Here is a 21,318-nt window from a genome sequence, read left to right as displayed (position 1 = left end):
CTTTAATTATGTAGGAACTAGTCTACTTCCTTGTGCTACAAATACATTTTTTAAAGCATTCCGTAAAAGGTTTTCCTCCCCACACCCCTTAAAAAACACAATTGCAGAATGGGCAAGGTAAATGCATGCAAATGGTTACTTTGAAATTATTTTTCTGCAGCCTGCTCATAAATCCAGCAAATTAAACTACAGCTGATGCTCTGCCCAGAGCTCATGCTTATGGTGACGCTGATTGTTCATACTGCAGAAGCATCTAGGGTTCCCAGTCAGAGTTCAGGGCCTCTTTGTGCTAGGTGCCAAAATAATGGCAATCTGTGCTTCAGAGAGCTCACAATCTATGTTTAGGACCAGGTGCAGCAGGTGAGTAAAGAGACAGTATCTGGCTCTGAACGGGGGTTGGGAAGTCTTATCGTCCCACTTCTACAGATGAGGAGCTGAGTCAGAGAGAGACCGAGTGACTTGCTGGTGGCAGACCGCAGAGCACCTGCTTTCCAATCCAGCAGCGTAGCCACAAGATCATCCGTTTCCTAAGCAGGAGGCTGTGGTCCCTCATGCATGGGAAATATATTCTGTTTGGGTGCAGTCTTCTGTTTGTTCATTGGCTATTGAAGTTTGCATTTGACACAGATTCCTAAGGGCTGGGCAGTGTTCCTTTGCGGAATGCTCCTTTGGATGCTAGGCAGGAATGCTTATAGCGTGCTGTGGGTAAGAGCCCTCCTCTCCCCCGAATAACCTTGAGACCTCCATGTGCTCTAACAAAGACATCTGAGCTATCTAATGGGCACTCCGAGCAACCTCTAGATGGGAAAGGATCACTTCAAAAACCATGCTGGCAAGGGACAAAATGTGAATGCTTGGTGAGCATGTCTGCAACAGCATGGGGCAACCAGGGGACCCACCATGCTCATCTCTTTGAAAAACCACTTGTATAGGTGTCTGATTGAGTGATAAGCTGGGAAATCTAGCCCTGCATGTGACCCTTGCTGTAGGACAAGACTATGGGATGTCTGTGTGTACGTGGAGGCAACAGTAGCATTGGCGGTACCCTGGCAGCACCAGTCTCTCAGTGGCGGCTGGGCCTGTTGTGCTTTTTCATTTATTCGTGTTTTTATTGGAAGCACATTCATTTTTGGTTGTCGCCCTGCAAGCAGGAGGTCGCTCTGATGAATGACCCCCATGGAGTTCTGTTCCCAAGGCACCCAGGCTTACGGCAGGCCTTCAATGGACATTACTGTATATCAATACTACTCTAATTGTCCATGACATATAGTCTTGGCTTTTCTCCCAGACAGTCTAAATTAATCATACACTTCTGCTAGAGTAAATAGTCTATTCGATGGGATGTTATAGGGTTACAGCTCTTCCCCGCCCTTCCAGGAGCTTCTTTCTGTGCCTCTAATTTTCCATGTCGTTTACATACTAATGAGCTTCTGTGCAAGCGCACCTGGTGGTTGTGTGAGCCAAACAGTTTCGCAAGCACAAAGTGCCCAGTGTTGCCGCTCACTCTGAGGTGGAGTGGATTTGGCAGAGGAGAGGATGCAGCCGGGAGCCAAATCCTTCAGCTTCTCATTCGCTTGGGCAAAACTGCCATTGACTTTGCCGAGCAGTTTGGCTGAGTGAGGAGTGAGTCTGAGCGAAGCCAGAGCATAGGGGGTTTGCTCAGTATTTGCAAGAGCTCCAGAGACCAGCTGAGAGAGTAGACGGGAGAACAAATACCTGGAGGCTGTGTGCACCAGAGTTCCAAGCTAGGCTACCCATGTCCCCCACCCAGCTCTGCCAGTACCCCTGCAGGATCTGCAGAGCAGCAGGCTGGATTCAGATCCTCCCTCAGCTAAGTGTGTATAGCCTCAGCTTTCAGCCAGCCTCCTCGGTCATTCAGGGCCATGGCATTTGGGCCAATAGTCATGCTGCTCTGTACACCTGGGACAGTCTCCGTCCTCTCCTCCTTCACATTCCTCTTCAGTCAATTCCTCACAAACCTTCCCCTCACCCCTTCTGCACAGTTGTCTTCTCCTGTGTTTGTCTTTCCTTATTTAGGCTGTAAGCTCTCAAGGGCAGGGATCCTGTCTCCTCAATCTGTGTAAGGTGCCCTGTACGTTCGTGGCTCTCTCTAAATGTCTAATAATGACATTAAGGCTCTGATATCTGTACCCAAATCACAGTGTTAAAGGTTCAGTTGGGCCATACTTACAAAAATCAACATGTTAAACATAATGTTAAGAGAAGCTGTAAATAAAATAGTAAATTTCTAGCAAAAATACAGACTCTGTTATTTCAGTGTTACAAAAAGCAAAAACCCACTCAGGCTTAGCAAACTCACACTTGCAAGTCTGCAAAGTGCAACATTAACGCTCATTTCCAAAGGCAAACGAAATGTGATGCCCCATAGGGATATGTGGCCCACCAAACTCTCTGGGGGAGGCAAAGACCTGCTGGATTTACTCAGTAGCCAATAGACAGGATCACTTGCCAGCCAGGACTTCTCTAAGCTGGACAAAAGTTTCTCTTTGGGGAATATACACACAGTTATAGAGAAAGTTATCAGCTGCCTACATGGACATATGGAAGCTTCTGGTATGAATGATGGCCAAGAGACAAGGCCTTTCAGGTTGAATAGGACCAGTTTTGTTCATCAGCAAATTAAAAATTTGTAACAACCTGCATTTTGGTGTGGGGGGTGGCAGTGGAATTCTTTTCCATCATAGGAAAAAAAGCTTCACAGCTGGCAGCTTGTTTCTGGTCATGATCCCGACTGGAATAAAGAGCGAAGGCTGCATAACTTTTGTACGGTCCTTCAAGGTGGTGAACAGTGTCTGTTGAGATACAGATGCCCCAGTCTCCAGGCAGGGGGAGAATGTTATCACACGCAGCAGCAGAGAGTGGAGCAATCCAGTTTGGCTGGGTTTCCTGCATTTCCTGCTTTCTTGTTCACCTTGGGCAGCAACAGGACAAAGGACATGGCCAAAGCACAATGGTAGAAGCTATGCACGTAGGTGTAATCCCACTCCTGCAACCAAAGAGACCGTCAGTGAGAGTTTCCATTGCTGGAGGATTTGGGTCCTCTATGGGTTCAAGATTTTCACATCTCTGAAATTTTACTATATTTCACATACACCCAGGACAGATTTAATCCCATGGTTCTCTGCCCTGTGACCCCATTCAGCCTTTTTTCCTTCACTTAGTGCTTTGCTATTTGAAATTCAAGCTGTGCTGCTTAGTTGCGATTGGTCAAATAAATCACATGCTATTATTTCTGTTCCCTGACTGGGTGAGCAATGATCTTATAGGGCCTGATCCATTGAAGTCAACAGCAGTCTTTCCATTGACTTCAGTGGACTTTGGATGAGACCCATCAGCAGATTTCTGGTGTGAATGCCTGCTGCAGAAACCAGATTTAAAACGAGTTCTCTGCCACTGAACTTCCTTTAGCTCTCTGCTGATGGTTGGATGTGCATGCTGAAAGGTTGCACTCTGAGGGCCACTCATGCAAGTAAAGACCAGTCACATGGATGCTCACAGAAAGGGAAAACAAAAGGGAGGTGGACTGTTTGTGTCACTTTTTGCTGAGCTCTGGCTGGCTATTGCTGCTTGAGCCTCCTGTGTGGGAAGCTCTGGAGATGTGCCGTGTGCAGTGTCACAGAGATACCAGTATGGCTTGAGGCTCTGAGATTAAGAGACCTTGGGATAGCATCTAGCAACTCAGTGTCAACACCTTTTGAATCATCCTAACGGCCAGAAATTGCAGTACCTCTCACCTTCAACTGCTGAACTTAGACCCAATATTGGCAAATCCCCGTAGATATAGACATACGCCCTCATGAGGTTGGTCTCTGGAGTAATTACACCCTTATGGTGTGAACATATTTGCTACTCGTGGTCTCCCACAAAGGAGCTGTGTTCAAATAGGCTCACAACTGCCTGACCCAGTGTGGTTTGCCTCCGCAACAAGACCAAGTTTCCAAAAGAGATTGACTTCTATTTTGGCCAGGATGAATGCAGAGTAATTCTGAAAATGGGACTTTTATTCAGGAGCCTCAAGAGGGGCACTGAGCTCTTTGGAAAATCTCGCCCTTCGAGGAGCATCACTGAGAAATGCTCTGTGTACAGGGTCTACCTGTCCCCTCTTCTTTCACTATGTCACAGGCCATCTGGGCAATACTGGCCATGCTCACCAGCCCAGGAATGAGATCCTGAGACCTCTGCCTCCCCTCAGTATTGAAAAAGGGCTTCCAGCCTTAAACAGGCAACGTTGGAAAAGTAAAGTGGATTTAACACCGGCAGATTTGCACATTTCCCTGCTCTTGAATGAAGTGTTTCATTACGCTGCTTAGGAGAAGCTCAAGCAGAAGGAAGGAGAAGATTGTGGATGGGGGGGAGGGGAATTTGTGCAAAGTGACACTTTTACGTTCTGCTAGAAGTTGCAATTACTTAAAGCTTTGAAAAATAATCCTCTGGCATCCCTGTGAAGTCGTATCGATTTGCTCCCAATGCACAAAATGGCAGTAACACAACAGCTGAACACATGCTCAGCTAGAGGCTGTGTCAAGAGTGTTATCTCATTCCTCTCCCCTTTCCTTCATGGACATTGGTGACACAGGTCCAGGTGAGCACTCTAATGGTTGGGTAGTGGCTCCACCCCTTCCTCCTTCAGCAGGATTTCGTATGGGGCCCAATCCATTACATGGCCTCTGCATATGTTTACTGGATCGGGCCCCACACATGATTTAGGCAGATGAATACCTGGCTTCCCCTGGTTCATGAGTTGCTCTGGGGCTTAGGCAGGAGATAGGTCTCCAGACGCTTAGGCTGAGGCAGCCACGCGCATGTTCAGAGGCAGTAACATGGGCACCGAGGAACCTTTCATCTGACACTGAGGTGCAGAGTGACTTAGGTGCCTACAGGGTTTGGTGGGAGTCTTGGGGATTGCAGGGAGCCAGAACAGCCAAAACCACTACTCAGCACAGTGTCTGCTCAGGTGAGCCTCTGGCAGTGGTTTTTGTATGTGAATGGGACACCTGTCTGCTGGCACTTGGACTAAGACCCACTGACTAGGCAATCATTTTAGATGAATTCTGGCCTGGGCTGGATTCGAGCCAGAGATCCTCTTACCCTGGGAATATCCTTCACACCCTGTCATTATCACCGTAATTTATTGTGCAAACAGGTACCTCAAAAAAGAATCTCAGCATGAGTGCTAATGCCCCAAAGCAGAAGCCTGGGCCTATCTGTTGCGTGTAGACGCTCTTGTCTGGGTACAGGCCTCTCTTCTCTTTCATCTTCTGCAGCTGGAAGGGAACAGAAAGCATGTGAAGCCCTTTCACCCCATGTTCAGTTTCGTTGTTCAGCTTCTGAAAGATCCCATGCAATTAAAAAGCAAACCAAGCAAAACCTCTGATAGTGACTGGCTGGTGGGTTACTCTCTTTGATCCTAAAGCTCTTAATGCCTGGAACCAGAGCAGAGGTTCACTTGAGCAGAGACTATGCCGGATAGTGGACAAAAATGTCTTCTGATTAAAACACCAATCCAAGTATTCATTTGTGATTGAAAACAGGATTTTAAAGTCAGCTCTTTGGAGCTGAGAGGGCCTCAGTGCCCTGGAGATTTCTGCCAGAGGCACTGACTATAATTTGGGCTTTAGAAAGTGAACAGGATAACTGAGAAGCAGGCAGTTTAACTGTGGGCTTCCCCTCCTTGTATGTAACTGCCCACAGGAATGCCATATATTATTCTAATGCCAGGATATTCTTCATCATTCTCTTTTCATGGGTCTTTCAGTGCCGGGCAGGTGTGTCAGCAGACTCCATATATCCATGTCCCATCTTCATGGTGGCCAATCCATTGAATAGCTTCCCGCCATGAAGATGGAACATGGACATATGGAGTCTGCTGACACACCTGCCCGGCACTGAAAGACCCATGAAAAGAGAAAGATGAAGAATATCCTACATGGCACCAGTAAGAGAGACGTGTTTGGTTTGAAGTTTTCACAGGACCCTGGGGAATGAGGCAGTCTGGGTGAAGGGCCATCTTTATCTCAAAGGTATGTTGGTTTTTCAGGTTTGGGGTGTGAGGCCTCTAAAATGTGCATGGAGAACAGTACGCTGGGGATGGGTGAGCTATGAGATTTCTGTGGGTTGGGCAGGAGGCTGGTCTTGTGTTTAAAGCAATGGACGGGGATTCAGGAGCTCTAAGTTCAATTCCCATCTAAGTCACAGACTCCCTGTATGACCTTGGGCCAGTTACTTAGTCCTCTCTGTGCTTCAATTCCCATATGCAAAATGTGGCTGGCTGCTGCATGTCTAGTTGTAAGTCTTTGAGCCAGGGACTATGTGTTTGCATTGTACAGTACCTAGTACAATGCGACTCTGATCTTTGTTGTGGCTTCTAGGGGCTCTGTAGTAATACAATACATACAAATAAAGGCGTATTAGCTCTCTGCAGGGCTTTAGGTGAAGGTTAGTGACATTATTAACTTGGGACTTGGATCACTGAATTTCCCATGATGCTTGGTGCTTACACAATCTATGTTCTATCAACTTTACACACACACACACACACACACACACTCACTCACTTTCATAACTCTGACACTCTCTCTAATAAATCTGACCTGTGGCAACCTATGTTCTGGGGCATAATATACCCTTTGGAAGGCCACTGTTTTCTTGTCACCCCCAGAAGTTGGAAACCATGTTGTGTAGCCTTAAAACAGAATCAGGCCTGTGTTTGTTCAACCAGAATTATGGCTCTGCTGTACCACCTGTTTTTATGCAAATCTTCCATTGATTTCAGGGCAATTTATCAGACCACACTACCTCCTGCTTATTGTAAAAACTCCATAAATATATTCTTGATGACTAGAAACATAAGAACATGAGATCCACTAGACTGGCTCAGACCAATCAAATCCGGCAATTATCACAAAAGCTTTTTGTTATTTGCTCGCTTTCCGTTTTCATTGAACAAGAAAGGCTATTTATTCTTCTCATAGAATAACCCCATTTCTCTTCTGAATCCAGCCCCAGTGTCATAATGCACAGCAGATTTTGCTTTAGAAAAGAAAATTATTCCCTCTGCAGTGTCTTCTCTGTAGCTTGAAAGCTTTACTGGGAAATTCCCCATCTGTTCTTTGATGGTGGCCTGAGAGGTGGGTACAAGCAGACCTCAGGGATTACGTGGGACTGATGTGGTGGATAGAACTCGGCAGCTTCTCGGTCCAGAAGTAACTTGTAAAGTGACTAGCTTACCCATTTCACGGTTATCACAAGGACGGCCGTCCCGATTGGTCCCGAGTAGACGCCATATCCCCATCGATCATGGTAAATCCTCACTGCTATAGTGAGCACGCCGAACATCACAAAGGTTGACCTTTTAGGCTCATCGAACTCTGCCAGAGCTGCAAGGCACAAACCAAAGTGAGGATCAGAGCATCTAATCTTCCATTGCTTTGATTTTGCTCCAGATACTTGGTGTTTCTACAGCACCTTCCATCCAAGGGTTCACTTTGGGCTAAACATGGCTGACAGAAGCTCTGAGAATTTGACCCTAACCCCACTCCACCTCGATTAGGTCGGTATTATTATACAGTGCATGGGGAAAGTGAAGTATAGAGACAGAAAGTGGCTTGCCCCATGATGGGAAGGAAATCTCTGGCAGAGTTGCGAGTAGACCCCAGATCTCCTGACTCCCAGGCTCTCTGAGGGGGGAAAAGAGGGTAATTTAATGTCTCATGAAAATGTTCTACGTAGCAGTTCATTTCCTTCCTTCCTTCCCAACCGAGGCCAGCTTTAGTCAGAGGTGAGAGAGTCACCTACAGTGCCACACCTAAGATAGCATCGAAGAGCACTGAGATCACCAGAGCTACTTGCCTCCAGGCAAGCAGGGGTTAAGGGGAGGTTAGCAGAATGCCTGCCGGAGACGCTGCAAAGCTTTTGCACAGAGAGTGAGAGTCTAGCTGCAGACAGGGCTTTGGTGCACATTTTGGCACAATGGAGACATACTGAGATTCCTAAACGTGTCTTACACAGAGGACACCAACTGCTGTCCAAGAGGATGGTGATCGATTGTTCTCCACGTCCCTTGAAGGTAGGACGAGAAGTAATGGGCTTAATTTGCAGCAGGGGATATTTAGGTTAGATAGTAGGAAAAACTCTCTAACTCTAAAGGAAGTTAAGCTCTGGAAGAGGCTTCCAAGGGAGATGGTAGAATTGCTGCCATCGTAGGTACAATGGAGCGATCTAAGTTCAGGTAGTTCTAAAGCACCTGGCCCTCTGCACGCAGAACAAACAGGGCTAGGAATATTCATCCAGGCTGATGGCCCACTCAATGCTTTATAATATTTCACGTGGCAGCTTTCCCAGCTGACAAACTGCCCAGGAGCGGATCAGTTAGCACTGTGTAGCTGGCTACCTCCTTCCCCCAAGTCATCAATTACAGACCGAGAGACGCAGTAGGAAGCTGGCCTCTGACATTTTCTGCTTGTCTGTCAAAACAATTAAGGTTTGGAACGGCACAAGACTGCATTGTATTGTACTGGGCAGTGGTACAAAGGGGATATTTCCCATTGTCCCACATGGTGGCATGACATAACTGTGATTATTATTAATTATTTGTGTTACTGTGCTGCCTAGGGGCCTGAGTCATAAGCTAGGACCTTATTGTGTAAGGGGCTGTACAAACACAGGTCCACTAACAATATTAGCCACGACGATCATTTCTTCCCAAAAAAGTGCTATGAGGAGATCCAACTGCAGAAACCTTGTTAATAGTTTAGGCAGAACTTGGGTCCTCTAGTTCTTTAGTACCCTAGCGTGAGACAGGACTTGCTGTGTTATCTGTAGGGAATATAAACTGCACGATTATTTCAGACCTACGGCTGTGCAGACAAGCGCTTACGTGGCTCAGAGGTCTCGTGTGTGTGGCTTTCCTCTGCAGAAAGAGACAAAGAGAAAAACTTTTCAAGTGTCTCTGAGATTTAGGAACATAAGTTCCATTTTCATACATGACGCAGGCACTCAGGAGCCTGCGTCTCATTGAAAGTCAAAGTGATTTAGGCTCTTAAGGGACTCAGTCCCTTTTGAAAATGGGAATGAAACTTCTAAATCAATTAGACCAGGAGTGGTCAAATTTACTGACCCTCCGAGACACATACAATAATCTTCAGAAGTTCAAGAGCCACAAGACACACGCAACCAGCCCCAGGGGGTGGCTTCTGCCCCAATGGCCACCTGCGGGGCTAAAGCTCTTAGACACCCCTCCCTGCAGGGCAGAAGCCCCAAGCCCCCGCCCCCCCGGCCCAATCTGGTAGGCAGAGAATGGGTGTGTGTGGAGGGGGAGCTCCGGGAGCCGCACTTTAACTGTAAAAGAGCTGCATGGGGTCCACGAGCCACAGTTTGGCCCTGCCTGACTTAGACACTTTTGAAAGGTTAAGATTTCCAACAATGATGCTGAATTTAGCCACACCACTCCTGTTAATTCCAGTGGGACTTGGTGTCGCTAAATTCCCCTAGTTCACTTTGCAAACGCCAACCAAACTCCCGAGGTTTCAGGGGGTGGCAGTTGAATTCACTTTCCCAGTAGATCCTGGGGAACGACATAATCTTCAGTTTTCCAGGACAGGCCAAGGCACTTGAGACAACTGAGCCAGTGGTTCAGGTGTGGTAGGATCCCTAGCTTCTTCCTTATTCTCTTCACTTTGAGCCCTCCGCCTTAACGACTTCACACCATCTTCAACATGGGATCCTACAGGGCAATTCTGGCCCTGTCCACCCTAAGATCTGAATCCTGCTAACTAGCTCCGGATGCAGCATAAGCTGCACAGACACCTGCTTGAAGTTTGGAACCTTGAAGTCGCCAATGCAAGTAAATTATTAGAGGCTTTTGTTTAGCACAGAATCAGGTAATAACTGATTAAAAGTTATGGATCCCAGTGGGCTTCATGCTTTTCCAGCTTACCCAGCTGTGTTATGGCTGTCCTGGATTTGTATTCCAGGAAACATGCCCAAGGGTCTGTACGTACGCACATGTGTGTTCAATCTTTACAAGCAACATGGTGAAAAGCTATCCCGCATTTCAGTCACCACACCTTCTATGTCCTTGGATCACATTTTTAAAGGGATAAATGTCCGCATTTTAATTTGTTTCCCTGCTGGTCAATAGTTTAAACCTCTTAGTTCTGATTTTTTTATTTTTTGTACAATTCAATAATAAAGAAATCAAGTTCAACCTAGCTGCAGCCAGCCAAGATATATAGATTAAATCTCACTTACCTTGAAATTGCTATATTCTAGCGGAGAATGGCCCTGGAATCTTATTTGCCTATTTTTTTAAAGTCATCACTAAGGAGAGTACAAACATGATGGCTAGATTAGGAACCAGCTGAACCCTTCCCTTGATACTCCAACCATATTTGTGAATAACTTCTCCCATGCTCATTTTAACATACAGAAGGTTTATCATGTTCCTTGTTGTGGGGTGAAGTACTCCTGTCCCCCTCTTCTGAGTTAATGTTGCATAAACTCTGGATTCCCTGGCCTTGACGGGCCGTGGAAAGCAGGGATTGGCCAAGTCATCCTTCCATCAAAAGAGACCAGAGAGGAGGGGATAAAATGGTCTCAAGGCATGTTGGGAATGTGACTCTGTAACCTCTCACTTGAGCCTTGGGAAGGTTGGTAGAGTTGAGTGATTTGTCAGTCTTTCGTGTGACTCAAGGTAGAGAGTATCTATTCTAGAGCTGGTTGGAATTTTTTGAATGAAACTTTCTTTGTTAAAAACTGGCCTTTTTGCCAAAATGAGAAATTCTTGTGAAAAAGTTTTTTCAAAGAATGTGTGGACAGTTTCGGAAAGGGAAAATTTTGTCTTTTGTTTTTCTTCATTTTTGTTCTTTTTTTTTTGGCCCTTTCTTTTCCCTTTATGGAAAAAGGAAAAATAAAGCAGGGAAATGGGAAACATGGGGGGGGGAGGAGAAAATGAAAAAGCTCAAAACCCACAGATTTTAAATAAAAAAGAGTAACAAGATATTTTTTCCATTTCCCAAATCGCTCTGATATTGCCTCACAGACAAAATCAGGCCCTGACAAACCAGGGGGATTTATTTGTTAGAAGAAATGAGTTTTGATTTGCTTGTGTATGTTTGCCAGAGTTTGAAGAAACGAGCCCCGGCATAAAAAGATGTGCTTAGGAGTTGATAATGGTGGTGGACATCCATCTGTGGGCTTTTTGGCTTCCAGGGCGAGGAGTGTGGTACAAATACCTAAACAGACCTGTCAAGAATCAGTGCTTGTCTCCAGATCCAGAGCTTTTCCAGCCACTCTTTAGGAAAGGTACTGTCTAATTGTTCTGAGTTTGTACAGCACCTAGCACAATGGGACCCTGGCCTGTGATGATAAGCCTGAGGCCCTAGCACAATTCAAATAATAGGAATCCACAGCTTGGGTTGGGTTCCGTAAGGGAACATTTCAAGTTGGCTCTGATAGTTGCGGGTCAGAGGAGACAGCATCTCTCTCATGACTGAAGCACACTAACCAGTGTGACACAGACACCAACAAGTCCTGTACCTAAAACACCAACCCACAAATACGGCAACATGTTAAGAACCGATAGACTCATGCTTACCCATCAGTGATACCCAAATAGACAAAGCCGTCCCGTAGATGCTGAAATACTCCAGGATATCATATCGCATGAAACACAGCACTGACAAACCAGGTCCATCACATGCATGGTAAATCTATTAAAGAGGATAATACAAAGGCATGTTACAAATGAAAACATGACCATGAAATTTGTTAGTTTCCATTGTATCTTTGCTCCTTATCAAACCATAAAGTCTTGATTCAAAGCCCACTGAAGAAAAAGGAGGCTCCCTTTGATTTCAGTAGGTACTGGATCAACCCTAAGGGTATGTCTGACACTGCAGCTAGAGGTGTGGCTGCAGTATGTGTAGACATACTTGAACTAGCTAACTTGAAAAACAACAATAGTAATGAAGCTGGCTAGCTGCTCAGATACATAGCCAGCGTCCTGGGCAGGCTTGAACAGCCCAGATCAAATATATACACGTGTTGCAGTCACATCTCTGATTACAAAGTAGACAGACAGTAAGTCAGCGGCCCAGTCAGGACCAGAACCCAGGAGTTCTGATTACAGCTGGGTGAATAATTCAATAATTGATTCCAGAAATGTTGCCTTTATTCCTGTTTGCGAGTTGCCTGTAGACAAGCATCCTTTTTGCTAATGAATTCATTGTGCAAAATCGTTTGCTGAAAGTCTTGGTCTGTGACCAGTTCATTGCTGGAACCTGTGAGTGATGACCAAGGTGTTTTGAATGGAGACACAGTTTACACTGTGAGCTTCCTTTCCCTAACTCTCGGGATCATGTTTCCGGTGTGAATGAATTCAAAATGGGTTTTCTGGGTGAAATTCTTCCGCAGGCAGGGGTCAGCCCACAACTGATTTACACTGTATCCTAGGCCTTTGTGCTGTTTCTCCGTATAAGGGCAAGTTTCAACCTCGGCAGCATTCCCTTAAAACTCACTGGTTCAGTGGACATTCCTGCCCGTAAACTCAATCGCGACAATATTTGCAAAATGTTTTCATGCCCAATGAGTATGAGCACAGGCAAAGGAAATTCCCTGGAAGAATCAAAGGCATATTTGTGGGAATTCTTTTGTTGTAAGTATTTGCCCTGCTCTAGTTTCTTCCTCTAACAACTAGACTCCATTAGGTCCCCTCTGCTAGCTGTGAGAGGCTTCTCAGTTCCTGATTTGGTCTCTTACCCACTTGGCAACAAATGGACCTTAAATCATATTTGCTGGCGTTTCTCTCTGGGGATCCCAATATCGTTTATGTTGAGAATTGCTGCAAGTCCTTCAGCACATTCTCTTTTCTATGGCAGCTTTTGCCATTGAGATAACTTTTCCCCCTGCTTGGTGCTGGGCTTTGAGATAGGGAGGAGAGAGCTGGAGAGAGCATTTCTGGCTGCAGTAGAAGCACTTGTTTAAGATGGACAGATGCTTTCACTGGTCTGAAGAATTTCCTGTGAGGGAGTCCGAGTGGGACTATACAATGTAGCAGCAGCTGCAACACTGCGTTGCTCGTCCTGACATACTCTAACAGCCCTGGCAGCTGTCTCCCTTTTCTTACATTTTAATATTTTGCATCTTCAGATTATTCTCCCAATCCACCTCCTATTGAAGTCTTTGGCAAGTTTTCTATTGGCTTCAGTGGGACTTGTAATAGGTCCTAAAATGGTGCTGAATGTGTTTACGTGGCATGGTACAATTTTATTAGCCAGTCTGGTAGGTTTTTAGATGCTAGTAGGATTTTTTCCCCCTGTTAACAAGGCTGATCTTTATAGTGAGGGATGAGCATGATCCTGTGGATGGAGCATTGGACTGTGCATCTGGAGACGTGTGCTACTCCTAGCTCTGCCACTGATGTACTTTGATGATGCTGGCTATGTCACTTAACCTTCCTGTGCCTGCGTCCCCCTACATCTGTAACATGGGCGTAACGATTCTTACTTGCCACTGTAAAGTGCTTTGAAATCTATGATTAAAAAGGCTAAATATTATATTAGTTCAGTTATTGGGCATGGTGGAAGAAATCCAGTTCTGTTCAGGTTCTCATACCATGCTCATGCCCACGGTCTCTTAAAGGTAACTATGTTGATGATGCGAATTCTATTCTGTATAATTAAGCAGTGTGTGTATATAATAACAGAGTGAACAGTTGTGCAAAGTCCTACTCAACTACATGACTAGAGCAAGTGAATTCATTATTTCCGTGTGAACAAGTGAACAAAATAGCTTTCCTACCCCCATTATTATCATGGGAAGGAACGGCAAATAGGTTTTCAGTCTAGGCTGGTACAATTTCAAGACTGTTCTGCCAGACTGGGAGGTTAATAATCATCTTTCTTGATATTTCTGTGGCATCTCCCTCAATCTTTCCTCTGCTGCTCCATGAATCCCACCCCCCCTTTCCAGCATTAATTTACACCATAATTCAGCTACTGTAAAATTGGTAGTTCCACCTCATGCTTCGCCTAAAATTACAAAACATCAACTTACTTTAAATACAGTTTAAAACCAAAAGACAGGATGGCCCCTTACTAACTGTAATGGACAAACTGACAGACACTACCACACCCTAAATGTGCAATTACGAGAAAGGATTCAAATATATTTCCCAATGATCACTGCTCCGGGTTACCATAAACTGAAGAATCTCATTCAGGACACTCAGGGCAATACCCACTGGGAAATGCATCCAATAGTGGATATTTTTCAGATACGCGATACGTTATGTTCCCTCCCAGTGTATGGTGTTTTCATCACATACCCATTAGTATTTCATAAGATTCCTGTTTGTTTGTTTGTTTGTTTTTAAATCTTTCAGCTGCTCGTATGTTTATTTCCCTGTGGAGCCTCTGCAGAAAAGGGGTGAAATAGCACATTGCCCACAAAACAAACAGAAGGAATTCTTACCGCAACAAAGAACATAGTGAAGAAATAAACCATGGCTTCCATGTGGAATCTTCGCTTGGCTGCAATACTGATGGTCGGGAGGAAGACCAGGCTGCTGATCGTTGGGAGAAGAAGCTTGGCAACTAAGGAACCCATTGGGGAATGGGTGAAAAATCACAGGAAAACTCGGAGTAATATTATTATTCGGAGGAATAAAACCTTTTAAAAAATCAGTAACAAAGCTGGTTAGAGAGGACTCGGAAGGACAGCATGGAGCAGCTCTAAGTGGGACTACAGAGCGTTGTGAAAACAGCTGTGGCAAGTGTGCTTTAAAATTTAAATGACCTGATGCTGGGTTCGTTCTAGGTGATGTCAGCAGATGACACGTGCCAGCAGCTGAAGGGGACGATGGCACAGCTGCTGGTGGCTTGCCCTTTAAATGGTCTTACATTCTCTCTCTCTCTTTTTTAACATTCCTGAAATGCATTGGCGCTCAATGGGGACAAATGTCCTGTACCGCCAAGCAAAACACCCTTTGACACGTCTCACCCTTGCCCAGCATTTTTGTAAACAGGCTGTTATGGTGTCAAGAGAGGAGCAACATATATGGGTCAAGTTTTTAGTTCCCACTGAAAGTAGCAGAGTGTACATATGTGTATTGGAAAGGAGAATAGGCCTCATCTGGGCCAGCTAGTGACACAGATTACATGCTGGCACAAGGAGGTAAAGGGGCATAGGAATTCGGTTGTACCCATGCATGGACCTTGAATCCAGGAGCCCAGAAGTAAGCAGACTGCAGGTTTGCTTTTCTCCACCACCTCCCAGTTTGGCTGGGAATGGATGGATTAGCTCCACCTTCTCAACTCATTGGCCAGGCAGAGGTGTCAGCCTATGTGTATATGCTGCCGGGATAGCCCAAGAGTAAATTACTCCCCCTTGCAGCTAGGAGGAAGCAAGGGAAGACTTCTGACTCAGAGGGGTTTCAGGGAGTCACAGCGCCCCCCAGGGTTACTCTTGTTCATTGTCACTTTGTGGATTTTTTAGGTTTGCCATCATTTTTCAGTTAGTGAAAACCAAAAAAACATTATTTTTGGTCTTCAAATAAACAAACCAATTTTTTTTGACAAAAATGAAAAGTTTGGTGAGAAAATTTCCATTAACTCAAAAAGCCATTTTTCCATTAAAAAAAAAGTTTTAAAGAAAAAATTGGGACCAGCTCTGGGAGGTGCGGTTTACATGCCACCCCTGCTCTAGCCCGTTGCATGTTAACATTCTGAGTACCTTTCCATGGAAACCACTTACTTTAAAAGTATGGGTCACTTTACTCAATCTTAGTAGTAATTCCTTTCAGCTGAAATCATTGGACTGCTCTTGGAGTCAGGTAGAGCTTGACAGAAGAAAGAGTGGCCAAAGTTGGCCCTATGAGATGGTACTAGACCAGCTGTTTGTAATGGTTCTATCTGACCTTAAAATCTATGAACCTTAAATGGACGCGGTCCGTGGAAAAACAATACACATGGGAGTTTTTGTTGCTGACCTGCAGCTTGTGTCCTTTTACTTATCTGAAGCTATTTAAGTTCTAGACTTAACAGTGGCCATGAGGGTATGATGATCCACCACCTAGAAAAGAACGTACCAGCTGCAAAGTCTCCTTCATTATTTTCCTGCAACAAGCAGAGACCTAGGATTGGCTGTAATCCTTCCATAATTTCTCAGGTAGGGTGTTAAGGCGCACTAGTCATTCAATGGGAAAACCACACAGGATTCCAGCAGGTAACGATCCGTTACATGTTCTTGTCTTGTCATGTGTGTGTTCTGACACAGTTAAAATTCATCCTGTTTCTTAGTAATGCCCTAAAGCTTTGCACCGTGGACCATATAGCATTTTAACTGCTGGAGATCTGTCTTAAATAGTGGAGCAGTAGAACTTTTCTGAAGGTAAAGAACTTCCCCGGATTCCGGTGTGTTGCATAAAGCTGTATGAAAGGAAACCAAAAGCCAAACAAACGTTGTGCTGCTAATCTACTCAGTGGCCTCTCTCGTTTATTATGGCTTTTTATTATAGCCCTGTGGCTCCCCTCCTAGCTTAATATCTTTTCCTTGGAACCTTGGAGAGATTCTCAGCATCTTTTCAGTCCAGCTGTTCTTGTGAAGCAGGGAATAGGAATGTAATGCTTGAGCAATAGTCCTGTGGTTGTGGGCTTAAGTAGAAGATTGTGGGTCATGCTATGAGCTACCGTCTGTTTCTTGTACTGATAGGACAGGCTTGTTATCTCCCTGGAAGAGATCTCGCTGAAAGGGATGCTTGGAATGAGAGTCTTCTCTCTAAAACAATTTAGCCATGGTGGAAGTGGGGAGCTCATCAGTTCGGTGGATTAATGCATTCGCCTGCCCACTTTGGAGGTCTATGTCCAAATCTTTTCTTAGGGTACCAGTGGAATGAGTTTGCTGGGTTTCATCCCAGTCCCCTCTTTGTTTGCATCACAGTAACCAGCACCCAGCTTATCCTGACTGGCCATTTCTGTTCTGGAAAGGTGTTGGGGTGGCAGAGCAGCAGGCAATGCAATCTGGGACTGACGTGCATTTGCAGGGCTGTGCGGGGCCAGAGACTGGCATGGCAAGGGGTGTTGTGGTCAGGTTTGAAGTGCATTGGGGGCCCAGGGAATGCTTTGGCAGAACTGTTTTCGGGAAGCTTGTTCGAAGTCTACCCACACAATGCATGTGAATCCCCTGCTTTTATAAGTAATAAACTCACCACAAACATTTTAAAACTTACTAAATCTTCTCCAGTGTTCTCCTACCAGCCAACAAGGCAAAGCTGTAGGGTCGCACAAGCCACGTGGTATTTCTGTTCCCTGAGATGGATGAGCATAATCCTGATAATCCTCTATCTAATCTCTCCATCCTGTTTTCATCACCATAGTTCCTAAGTTGGAATGGTGTGAACACTCCTAGAAAATGAATTTCACCACAAGGATCTGGATGAATTTTTGCCACGAGTATTTGGGCATGCCAGCTACAATTGTGTTCTCCACGAACATTTGTACTAGTGCCATCACACGAATGTTAGTGGGAAGCAAATTGTGCACCTGACCAAAGTGAATTTGTTTAAAAATACGACTGAATATTTGTAGAATTATTTTTCTCCCCACAGTAGTCTTTTCCCAAGCTCTACTTGGAACCTATTGGAAAGGAAACCCAGTTGGCTGATGGATGCTGTAGGTGCCAGCCGTGGAAAGTGTTCTACTGAGTAATAAAAAGTACTATAGTTCTCAGAAGCAAGAAAACATTCCACAGGTTGTTGAATTTTTTTTTTTTCACAGCTGCAAACCCCGGGCCTGGTGTTTGGTTTGAAGCCAGTGCTTTAGGCACCAATGGGGAAAAAAACACATCAGGTTGCACATGTGTTCCGGCGATTAACAAAAAAAAAAAAAAAAAGAACACCAAAGAAAACAGCAGGGCTGGGAAGGGCAGGTGGCTGGGTAACATCAGTAGTTGTAGCCCTGGGACTGCTGCTTAAAAGACCTTTGTTCAAACTACAGCCAATATCAGACAATGTGTTGGACACACAGGCCTTTGTTCCACATGATAGAGGCTACATTTTTTCTCTTTCTTAAACAAGTAGGAAATCTCAATGGATAAGCAAGTTTTCAGCTCATACATTTAATACTCATGGAAAGCAAATTTTAGATTCATTTTCTGTGAGCATTTGCACCTCTTAAACTCAGATACTAACGTGATGAAAGCAAGATGGAGTGATAGAGCCTGAGATAACATGGGATAGGCATGAGAATAAAATAGGGCAGTGGTTTTCCACCTGTGGTCTGTGGACCCCTGCAGACTATGTCTAAGATTTCCAAAGGGGTCTGCACCTCCATTTGAAATTTTTTAGGGGATCCACAAATGAAAAAAGGTTGAAAACCACTGGAATAGAGGATAATTCCTGTGCAGGAAAGGCCTCAAACTCAGCTTAGGACCAAAATATTTATTTAGATCAGCGATACTCAGAGGCTTAAGAGCAGTAAGTGGTTCTTTAATGTGCCTCCTGTGGCTCTGTGCAGCATATGATATTAAAACATGGTCTGATTTAATTATTAACCAGTCTATGTTATTAACCTATCAGGATGCTTTTACTATGTTATCAAACAATTGTCACTGATAAAATAATAACACTTGGTCAGTCATTCTTCTGTAAAAATTATGTACCTTTCTACCTTGATATAACGCTGTCCTCGGGAGCCAAAAAATCTTACCACGTTATAGAGGAAACCATATTATATCGAACTTGCTTTGATCCACTGGAGTGCGCAGACCTGCCCCCCCTGGAGCACTGCTTTACCATATCCGAATTCGTGTTATATCGAGTCGCGTTATATTGAGGTAGAGGTGTATATATATAATATATAATGAATTCACACGGCTGTGGCTCTGACTTCTGAACCACTGAGGGCCGAGTATCACTGACTTAGACTGTAAACTCATTGTGGCAGGGACTATGTATATAGAATAGCATTCTGATTTTGGTTGGAGCCTCTAGGCCCTACCATGCTGCAAATAATGTAATATGATGATGATAGTGAGAGAACCACAGAGGGGCCTTTGTTGTAGAGCGTTCATCTAGATTTTAGAGTAGCAGCTGTGTTAGTCTGTGCATCCGAAGAAGTGGGCTGTAGCCCACAAAAGCTTATGCTCAAATCAATTTGTTAGTCTCTAAGGTGCCACAAGTACTCCTGTTCTTTTTGCATCTAGATTTTGAACACCTCTACAATAGGGGATGCTGGGATCTGAATTTGGTTCAGCCCAGATTTGGACCCAGTTGTTCACATTCCAAGCTCTCCCCAACATTTCCGGGCATTTGAGTTCTGGAGTCTGGGCTCAGGCCCATCTATTAAGAACTACAATGTAACCATCCATGGGGCCAGTTGCTCAAACTGGCTGAGAACCCACCCCTTTGGATTCCATGGGACTCCACATGTAATTGCATGGGAGTATGGTGCTTTCGGGGAGGCCCTTAGTAACTTGCCCTGCATAGCAGAATCTGGCAGACACCATTGCTAAGGTTTTATTAAGCCTTGTTGTTGCTCAATGTATTGTGCCAAGCATAACTAACTAACTTCGGGCTGATGGGTGCAGGGCCTCAGAGCAGAAGGTGAACAGCTACCCTTCCACCAGTAGGTGGGGCTCTAAGCAACAGGAATTACTGTGGGTGATTCCTTTTGGTCTGCTACAGAGAACCATGTAGCAGCTGAATGCTTTGTGTTGAGATGCAGTCCTGCTGTACTGCATGGACTCAACCACATTTTGGGTTTATTTTGCAGTGTCTTTGTTTCCAGTACATCTTTCTTCTGTGTCCCCCCCACCTGTCAATCAGGCAGAAGATCAATGTTATTTTGCAATATGGGTAGATACATTTGGAATTTCTCTAGACTGTCCTCTGTCTTTGCAAGACAGTTGTCTGGCTTTTCCATTTCTTCTCAACTCCAGCTGTCACATCTGTTTTCTTGGAATTTTGAAGCTTTGGTGTTCCAGTGAAATTGAATCTCCGGTTGTTCCTTAGGGAATGGAGCTCACTCTCATTCTGCTTCTGTTGTTATGCGTATCACATCTTCATAAACAAAGCATTGAGGTTTATTGGGCTTGCATCGTCAATCAGAAGTATTTCCACTCAGCCAATCAGCTAAGTAGTAATTTTCTCTTTGGCTTTAACTTATATTAGAAAATAATCTTTTCCTGCCTCCCTGGAGAGGGAAACATAACAGTATCTGATTAAAAAAATCTCTCATTACATACATCGCTCTTCGGGGCTCAGAGCCATTGCAAGCACCCAAGGTGTTTGTGGTAATTAATAAAAATATAATTTACATGCATGCTCCAGCATAAGGATCACCAGAAATACACAAGCTGACAGGTGTGCCTACAATGCATTCAGAGATCCTTTTTGCAGGCACAACTGTGAGCTAATGAACCTTGACTTCTGCTCTTGCCAGTTTCTCTTACATAGCTCTGCCAATGCACCTGTGTCCTTCTTTTTTTTATTAGTGGAATAAATTGCCACTTAAAACCTACATACCCTGGAAGGTCTGGCCTCACTCTAGGTAGCTTTAGCTGAATATCTGCCCTTTAAATCCTCCCTCTTCCCAATTCAATATGCCTATTATGCAGTCTGCTTTGTTTCCCCTTCTTAGGCACAGACCTTTTCCATGGTTCACTTTCCCCAACCCCATTCAGTGTCCTTTGTAACCATGGCAATTTGTCCAGGGAAGAGGGCTTTTTTGAGTCACAAAAGTTTTCTGTCATCAGACACAGGGTCCTTGGAACGTCCTACCCCCACCCCCCAGCAAACATCATTAAACAAAAATACTCTGTGCAAACATTACTCCCCACCTTAATAATGATTCCACGTCATCCCCCCGATTTCCACATCCTTTGGCCATTGTTCAATACGCTTGACAGCCGCTGCCCAGGACAGACCGGCACTGGGAAAGCAGAGGCGCAGCATCACAGTTATGCGAGGATCCAGGAATAGAATAGGGCAGGAGACAGGAGTGAGGTGAAAGGGCAGAGCTGGGTTGCTCGGGGTGATTGGAAGGCAAGATGCATTGGCAGAGCTGTGAAAGGGTGATCGGGACTGGGTTGCAAAGGGTATTAAAAGATTAGGATTACCTACCCATGCTTTTAATCACTCATTTTCAGGAGCCCCAAATCTACCCCACAATCCCCAGGGCTAAACTGTTCATTAGCATGCCTACATGTTCCTGTCAGAGCCCTACATGTACATAGGGTGACCAGACAGCAAATGTGAAAAATCGGGACTGGGTGGGGGGTAATAGGAGCCTATATAAGAAAAAG

General features: G+C 44.8%; 2 protein-coding genes across 3 annotated transcripts in view; one reads left to right on the top strand and one right to left on the bottom strand.

Annotated features, from left to right (window-relative positions):
* Positions 1-2,729: 2,729 nt before the first annotated feature.
* On the bottom strand, positions 2,730-14,752 carry MYMK (myomaker, myoblast fusion factor). Of its 2 annotated transcripts, none has more exons than XM_050927074.1 (5): positions 14,491-14,752; positions 11,615-11,729; positions 7,249-7,397; positions 5,169-5,285; positions 2,730-3,007 (listed from the first exon to the last, which is right to left on the bottom strand). In XM_050927074.1, exons 1-5 carry the CDS (start codon positions 14,623-14,625, stop codon positions 2,861-2,863), a joined length of 663 nt encoding a protein of 220 aa, XP_050783031.1. In that variant the 5' UTR covers positions 14,626-14,752; the 3' UTR covers positions 2,730-2,860. The 2 variants fall into 2 exon arrangements, with proteins under 2 accessions (XP_050783031.1, XP_050783032.1); XM_050927075.1 differs by having other exon boundaries at positions 2,730-2,932.
* Positions 14,753-20,441: 5,689 nt separating this feature from the next.
* ADAMTSL2 (ADAMTS like 2) overlaps positions 20,442-21,318 on the top strand; it is a 56,545-nt gene continuing 55,668 nt past the window's right edge. Inside the window, exon 1 of the mRNA XM_050926073.1 lies at positions 20,442-21,285. The gene's annotated coding sequence lies outside the window, so the exon portion shown is untranslated. The remainder of the gene's footprint in view (positions 21,286-21,318) is intronic.

This window comes from Gopherus flavomarginatus, chromosome 17 (genome assembly GCF_025201925.1).
Source record: "Gopherus flavomarginatus isolate rGopFla2 chromosome 17, rGopFla2.mat.asm, whole genome shotgun sequence".
Classification (NCBI taxonomy): Eukaryota; Metazoa; Chordata; order Testudines; family Testudinidae; genus Gopherus; species Gopherus flavomarginatus.
Note: the sequence above shows the minus strand (reverse complement) of the source record. Positions and strands in the feature narration are given on the sequence as shown.